This window comes from Eurypyga helias, unplaced genomic scaffold, assembly GCF_000690775.1.
Source record: "Eurypyga helias isolate BGI_N326 unplaced genomic scaffold, ASM69077v1 scaffold49718, whole genome shotgun sequence".
NCBI classification, from domain to species: Eukaryota; Metazoa; Chordata; class Aves; order Eurypygiformes; family Eurypygidae; genus Eurypyga; species Eurypyga helias.
Window position 1 is genome coordinate 11,921 of NW_010265960.1, and position 8,011 is coordinate 19,931.

At 47.2% G+C, this 8,011-nt stretch overlaps 1 protein-coding gene across 2 annotated transcripts in view; it reads right to left on the reverse strand.

Moving 5' to 3' along the window:
* Window positions 1-7,656, reverse strand: part of NCALD (neurocalcin delta) — an 8,419-nt gene extending 763 nt beyond the window's left edge. Inside the window, exons 1-2 of one of the 2 annotated variants that reach the window (XM_010156905.1) lie at window positions 7,247-7,656; window positions 203-308 (exon numbers count right to left, since the gene is read on the reverse strand). In XM_010156905.1, the coding sequence (XP_010155207.1) occupies window positions 203-308; window positions 7,247-7,624 (484 nt within the window). In that variant the 5' untranslated portion in view covers window positions 7,625-7,656. Of the gene's footprint in view, window positions 1-202; window positions 311-7,246 lie in introns of both variants that reach the window. The other variant, XM_010156906.1, reaches the window with a different exon arrangement.
* Between the last annotated feature and the right edge of the window lie 355 nt (window positions 7,657-8,011).

The following is an 8,011-nucleotide window of genomic DNA, read 5'->3' on the forward strand; positions in this document are numbered from 1 at the left end:
CAAGAATGGGAGAAGGAGGCTGGGACACCCCAAGGAAAATCCCTGGGAAAGCAACCCCAAAGGCAAAGCCCTGCCTGCCTGCACCCTGTGGGCTGTGGGGGGGTGACTGTGCCTGTGTGGCTGAAGGAGGAGTGGTAGGTCACCCTGTGTGGGACCAGCACAGGGGCAGAGCTGGCCGCCCTGGTGCCTGGAGAGTGCCTACCGTCACGGTTGGTGTCCATCTGACGGAAGATCTTCTCTGTCCTCTTCTCTGGTGTCGACTCATCTTCCGGCATCTTCATTACAGAAGAAACCATCTTATAGATTGCCTGTGTGATATGACAGGAGCAAAGAGCTGGTAAGAGACTCATCGTCTTAATGAAGGGGTACGATTATCTCCTGGTGACAGAGACAGGTGGAAAATATCCCAGGAACATCGACTGGGATCTGCTGTCTGGATGCTGAGGGGAGCTGGCTGGCACCAGCGCATGCAGCTGCCCTCTTCAGTGGGACGCTCATTTGTGAAATACGGTGCTTTCTTATTTAGCCACGGTCAAACACAATCTGGGTTTGAACCGAGTTTACATTTTTTCTTTATTAAAACAGTTTTCAGAGGAATTTATCAATTCTACAACATGTTAGGCACTGGCAGCTCCCAGTGCCTGGGGAAGTGGTAAGACCACTGAGGTCTTGTGCCAGGCTGCGGTGTGCCCCCGTGCTTCGGCCACCCCGGGCTCCTTGTCCCCTCATCCTGCCTTCTCTTTCCCCCTATTTCCTTTCTCTCCTGCCTTGGTCAGCATCCTGCCTGCTGGGAGGGCAGTGACTCACTCCCTGCATTTGCCTTGTCTCTCGGATAATGAGATTTGCCCAGCAACAAGGTGGCCTTTTCCTTTGGGATTGGTGCGCTGCACACAGCTAAAAATCCCCATTCACAATTTCTTCCAGGGAGAGCAGATGTTCTGGTCCCACATGGCACTGGTGCCACCCACAGCTGTTCTTTGCACAGACAAATCCACTAGTCACGTACGGTACAAGACGCCCCTAAAAGAGAGTTAACGTTAATTTGAAAACAGGGATGAGCAGTTGTCTCTGAACTGGTTATCCAAACGTTGCCTGCAGATGTGAGCGTGCCGTACCAGTAAACAAGCGTTTTGTGTGTCAGCTCTCTTTAGGGTGCCACACAGCTGGGAGAGCAGCAGCCAGACGGCTGCAGGGTGCTGGACTCAGGGAACCCTCATGGATGTTTGGGGAGGCAGCACATCCCATGCCCTGGTCTGACCAGCTCCTTCTGCTTCCCGGGGCAGCTCGCTGGCCTCTGACTGAGGGCACTGCACTCAGCAGTCACTTTGCCCTCCGGCCCTGGCCAGTAGAGGCGGATCAAATTTTTGTTTCCCTGCCAACACGGTGTCTGCAGCGGTCAGTCGATAACTTAGTGCAGGCATGATTGCTTTCGCTGGTTGTTCTCCGCTTCCTCTTGCCCTGGGAGGAGGGGTCCTGGGCGCAAACCCAACTGCATCTTCCCTTTTCCCATTCATGATGGCACTCTGCCTAGCACACTCCCATCATCTGGCCCAGGGTCCCCAAGGGATGGCTCGAGGAATGTGCCAGCACAGATTCACCAGCTGCAGGATTCCACTAAGCAGCAGAGACATTTTACACTCAGACTAGGGAGCACCCCATTCCTCGGCCACCTTCCTGACTCCTCCTCTGTCAGCAGCTCACCTTTCACATCCTCTGGATTTTAAATAACTTAGAGTTACACCCTGAGAAAGCATTTGTCTGCTTAATTAATTATCCATCGCGTATGCTGCGCGCAGTCTAACGTCTGCTCCCTCTGCTGTGTCACCGTGGCCACGTATTTCCTGGGCTGCCCTCCGGGTAAGTCTGTAACGCTGGCTATGGTCCCCAGGAGAGAAACATTTCAGCATGAACAGTTGCTGGATGAATGGAAAATTGGTGGGCATCCTTTTAATCATCAACATCTTCATCATGATTCGCACTGCAAGAATGCCTAAAGGCTCCCAAGAGAATTTGGGTGCCAGAGTATTGGGCAGAGCCTCCGTACAGCCAGGGGTGCTCTCCACACAACCGCGATCATCTGATATCAGGAGAACGGAAGCAGGGATGGACGTGCAAATACATTAACATAGGGATCAGGGAGCTGAGGGAAGGAAGGAATACAGAAAGGAAAAAAAAAGAGAGAGTGGACAGCAAGAATTTACACCTGCCTCATCCCCATCAACATGCCAGACTTGCGGGGGTCAGAGCAGAGATGAGGCTTATAAATCTGCCAATGTTTAAGCATCTCAATCTGTCTGGCTTTTGTTTGGGGTAGGAAGAGAGGTGGAGGGGTCATTCCCTCACTCTGGGTGAGAGGAAGGCAACTCAGAGAATCTGTATTGAAAGTGTGGGAGGAATGCCCCGGTCCGGGAGTGCAGGCGTGTTTACTCTGATCAAAGTAACCATAGTAAGAATATGCAGATTTTTAGGACAAAAAAAAAAAAAAAGCACTTGAAGATGACTTCATCCCACAGGGTCCTTTTCACAGAGGCATGTGAAGGGAATAACAGATGAGATATTCTAGGAAAGCCAGATGGGAATAACATAGTAAGCGTTCCTTTCATGCTGAAAATGGTTATTCTGGACAAATTCTTATGTCTTTACTCAGAAGTTCAGTGGGAAGTTTTCCCAAAGTAAAAGCCAGCTAAAGCTGATTAAGAATGTTGAGACTTGCCCCATATTAATTCAGTGCAGCTACACAGAGCTCTTTATTACGTGTCTGAAAGAGCAAGCTTTCAAAGGGACCTGGTTCCAGGCAGTAATTATGTGGAGCTGGGCTGCGCTAGCCCTGGGATGTAACCTGGGACCGAAAGGCTGCAGGGACTCCGCTCCTCGTGGAGTATGACCCCTCGGCCTTGCAGCACTTGGGCTGAAAGCCATTGGTGGCACGCAGCAGGAGAAGGTTTGGAGGTGAACTCTGAGCCAGGGCAACTTTTGCAGGTGGATTTCTGTCAGGAAGGCTCCTTACAGCTCCATGGTGCCACCAAGAAACTGTGCCTCCAGAGCCCTGTGTGCATCACTGGAGCAAGCACAGGCTCCAGCTTCACCTGAACTGGCTGGTTCCCTGTGATTTTCCACCTGCATGTGGATGAGCGGTGATGGGTGATTTTGGGCAAATCTCACCCCTTTGCCCATCCAAACAGATTTTTCTCCCAGCTGCTGGCTTCCACTGCTGCACTCAGGCCAGAAACCTTGGTGGGGGCTGCACTTTCCTGCTCTACTTGGCGAAGTGTTAAAGAGCTTCTTATGATGATGGCAGCAACGAGAGCGCAAGTTTTTAGGCAATTCTTTTTACTCCGTTGAAATAAATGTTGACAGCTGAAAATCTCGTGAAGTGAATAACCAGCCTGAAAAATATTGCTTTCCTCTCAATCCCATGGGGGTTTTTGTCACTGTCTTCACTGAGAGCTCTATCAGCTTCTGCTTCTTCCCATATCAGCTTCTGTTTCTTCCTGGTTTACAAATGAGCTAGACCAGCAAGTGAAATGCAAGTGCACTATTTGTATTAAACTGGGAGTGTTATTTTCATCCCTCAGCTCAATATTTTTAAAATGCCTTATGACTCCACATGGTTAAAAAAAGGTACCCTCAGAACAAGGTTTCCATCTCTTTTTTGAACTCTTATTTTAAGAGACTCTCGCCAAATATGTCCCATTGCAGCAAGGGGAAAAGCCACAAATCTTCTAGCTGGTTCACAGCTATTTTTGAGTGGACTGGGCTAGTTAGATTATAGGTAAACATATGGGAGGCACAAAAATTGTTTCTAGAGCAGAAGAATCTGAGAGGATCTGTGGTCTGTCAAGAGGGCAGGATATGAAGCATCTTCCCGCAGTACTTTGCAGGTGTGCTATCCTGGTAGGTGTAGCCGCATCCCTTGGTCCTTCTTTCCTTAGGCTCTGCAATTGTTATCCCACCAACTAAAGTCTTCAAGCTATGTGAGCCTCCGAACTATTAAGCCAGCTCCAAGGGGATGGCTCATGAGTGTCTCTAAGCAGGGCTTTGTGGAGACTTGTCTAGGGGAAGGTTATGGGCAGGCATGACGAGTCTGCGACAGGCTATGGTCAATGGAGCTTAAAGGAACACAGGTGCTTTGCCCTCTAGCCCACCACTTTGCAGAGCAAACGGGCTTCCAAAGGCTGTTGTGGACCCTTCAGGTTCATCTCCTTGGCTGCTGGCCAGTTACCAGGAGTCCTGTGGGACCAGCAGCTCTGCCGTTCCGGTGCTGCTGCCACTCTTACCACAAGCACCTTCTTGCAAACGTTGGGCAGGAGTACAGCCAGCGCCTGCATCGCCTACGGCCGCCTTACATTAGGCCAGAGCATGAGAAAGGGAATGCATAACAGTGAAAATCACTACGGAGTGAGGACTTTCAAAGCACAAAGAAAAGCAGGGTGAAAAAAAGAAGAAAAGCGTGCCTTGCCCTGTGTTACTTACGATACAGTAATCCCACAGTAGTAGGGGCAGGGTTTTTCTGCAGAACTAAGACTTTTAGATTGATGGTGTTTCTCTTAGTGTTCATTTTGATGTATTGTCTCATGCAAAAATCCCAATGAAAACATAATAAATCCTGCTCTGTCAATATGCAAATGTATGCTAGATAAGGGACTTGTAATAGGTTCCTCTGAGACATATATCAGAGATATAACAGAGTTCTGTTTTTCACTATCAGAAGGATTGTGACAGCTGAGGGCCCCCAGGAAGACATTTGATACAGAATCCTGTCTTCCCATATTAAAAAATAATCATCTTTCATGAATGAAAGTGAGAGTTGTTAGCATTTTTTTTTTTACATGTCTAATCACTCTACATCAAAGGAATCTCTCAATAAAGCAAGAAAATGTGCTCATTTTCTTCAGTTTCACATATCAGCTGAACACGCTTCCAGAAACGCAACAAATCCTGCCCCACTGGGAGGAGATACGGGTGACCAGTGCAATACAGGGAGATCACTCCAACCAGAAAAACCTGAGAGAACAGGGTGAGATCTTCAAGCGCATTGTCCCATGGAAAACTCCAGCACAGAAAGGGCAGCTTTCCTGACTGTAAAACCACTGATGGTCCATGGTGCAGAAAAGACTGTTGCTCAGGCTCGTTAGGCTGTTTACTGCCATGATCGATTTTTGTGTGGTCCCTCAAAATGTGGGCTGCGAGTAAAACATCGCTCCGTTGAGTTTCAGATTGGTTTAGATTGGATATTAGGAAAAATTTCTTCACTGAAAGCGTTGTCAGGCATTGGAACAGGCTGCCCAGGGAAGTGGTGGAGCCACCATCCCTGGAGGGATGTAGAAGATGAGGCTCTTAGGGACATGGTTTAGTGGTAGACTTAGCACTGCTAGGTTAACAGTTGGACTTGATGATCTTAAGATCTTTTCCAACCTTAAAGATCCTCTGATTCTGTGATTCTAAGTGCAGTGGGAAGGCTGGAGTGCCAGGCTGTACACAGCTCAAGTCTTGCTCTGGGTTGGATGTACAGATTGACAAAATATTGCCCTGATCCCTAAGCTGCAGTTTCATTTGATGATAGCACTGTGGTTGTAGAGGACAATACTACAATTTGGCACCAAGACGACTGTGAAGAAGAGGCAGAGCATTTCACCCTCTAATTGTGCTGGTGAGCAGATCTGGGGTGACCGGAAAAAGCCGCTGATTTTGCTGGTCCTCGCTTGGCTCGCTAGAGAGAATCCAGCCAACGATGTTTTCATTACATTTGACATGAACAGATATGTGGCATTGTTCTCCATGTCTGTAAATCTTCTGGTCTGGGGGGGTGTGCTGCCGTTGAGCACTGAGGCCTTCTTGGGCTACTGGGCAGCAGCAAGGGGACCTGCGGCCCCTGGGGCATCGCCGTCTCCTGAGGAGCAGGCGCTTGCTCGGGTTTGGCTCCTTGTGTTTGCTTTGTACTTTGCTAGTTCTTTTGGGACTCTGTGTTTTCTCATGAGGAGAAATGCAGCTAGGGAAACAATAATAGGGATCCTGTTTACCCTACCTGGGGGAGAGGAAGATCTGTAAGGAACAGAGCATCTTCTAATGCAAATATTCCATCGGGCTTGTCATGGCACAGAGACGGAGGTCTCTCCATCTGAATGTGATCCTGCTCTTTAACTCAGGCACAGGAGCACGAAACGGAGGAAGTGAAGGACAACACAACCACCCTAGATCTGCAGTTGAGCTTTGCATCTGGCCTCGCTGAAGCAGCGCAAGTGCTGGTGTCAGTTACGGTTCGGAGGACAGAAGGGCCCTGGTAGAAAGACAAGGCCACCCCGCATCAGGCTGACTCCATACATGCAGTTTGCCGCCACAGCCTGTAATTTGCGTGCATTCCTATCCCTTGATTTCCAGCACAAATAGGAATTTGAATAATACAGTACATAGTTAGCATTTCAAAATTTCCAGGGAAAGAAAGAATCTTGATAACAGGCTTTTTCCTTTTTTTTTTTTTTTTTTTTTAGCCCCGAACAGTGCTGCATTACACAGACTCAAGCTGTGTAAATATACCACCATATCAAAAATGTTTTAAAGCTTTCGGTAGAGTGATGTGCCTCAAGGGTACAAACATGTCAGAGGAAGCCAGAGTGAGGTGGAACTCCTACTAACACCTCAAGAAAATGCATCCAGAGTAGCTGTGGATGGAATCATCATCTACCCAGATAAGGTTTATCTATACTGGCAACTTAATACGAAGACAGCTAGTATGATATCAAGTATGCAGACCTTGCTGGAACTAGGCAGACAGACATCTTTTAAAATATGTGAGCTGGTTCTCCATAACAACATGATTTCAAAATAGATTTATTTCTTACTGAGGAGGGAGCCTGCCTTTCTTAAAAGAACACTACCTACTTGGTCTAAGATACCTATTTGGTTCAACTAATTAATTGTAATTAATGGACAGTGATCTCCCAGAGGACAGAATGACATTTATCAGAAGGTTAGCTGCTGTGCTCCTGCTAACAGAACTCACAAAGAACTTCCCACACAGCGTGTTGCTCAGGAAAAAACTTGCAGTGGATATCAAATGCTGTAGTTTGAATTGTGACACAATCTTTGCCAAATGAAATAACATTTTATATGCAAGTAGTTATAGAGAGAACCAAGGGCATAATCTCCCAGATGCTGGCAGAGGTTTTCATGCAGTGTCTCATTGCAACATTGCTTCATAACCTGCCTGGGAGGAAGGAGGCCAAGGGGTGCCTGAAGCTGCACATACCTGCACGATTTCCAGCATTTCTGACTTGCTGATGTAGCCATTCCCGTCGAGGTCATACATGCTGAATGCCCATTTCAGCTTTTGCTCCAGTTTACCTCTCGACGTTACGCTCAAGGCTATGATGAATTCTCTGAAATCTATTGTTCCGTCTCCGTTGGCGTCAAAAGTGCGGAATACATGTTCCGCAAACTTAGATGCGTCCCCATAAGGGAAAAAGTTCCCGTATATTTTTTTAAACTCCTCCATGGATAAATGTCCGCTTGGGCAGTCTCTCAGGAAGCCTTTGTACCACTCCTGGATCTCGTGTTCTGTAAAGTCTGTGCTTTCTAGCAAATCTTGCATGACTTCAGGGCGTAGTTTGCTGTTTTGCTTTCCCATATTGGTGTCAGAATATTAACTGCAAGGGAAAAACAAACACATAGGAATTATTATAATTATTGTTATTGTTGTTGTTATTATTATTGGTGCTGGAATCCATTTTTTCTGATGATAGAAACTTTGGGCAGTGTGCACTACTACAAGTATACTCTGGAAAAATTAACAATCCTAATCTACTTATTGATTACATTGTCTTTTCACAGTCTGGAGAACTATAATTATGTTGAATTTATTGCCATCCTGCTTTGCCTTTGAAATCACGAGTAAGCAGTGGATATTGCAAGGTGTAGCTGACCGGTAACTGTGTGTTGCAGCACAACCTCCATCCTGGTCACCCAACTGTCTCAAGGACCTGACCTGAGTGAGATAGATCCATTATTTTGCTAC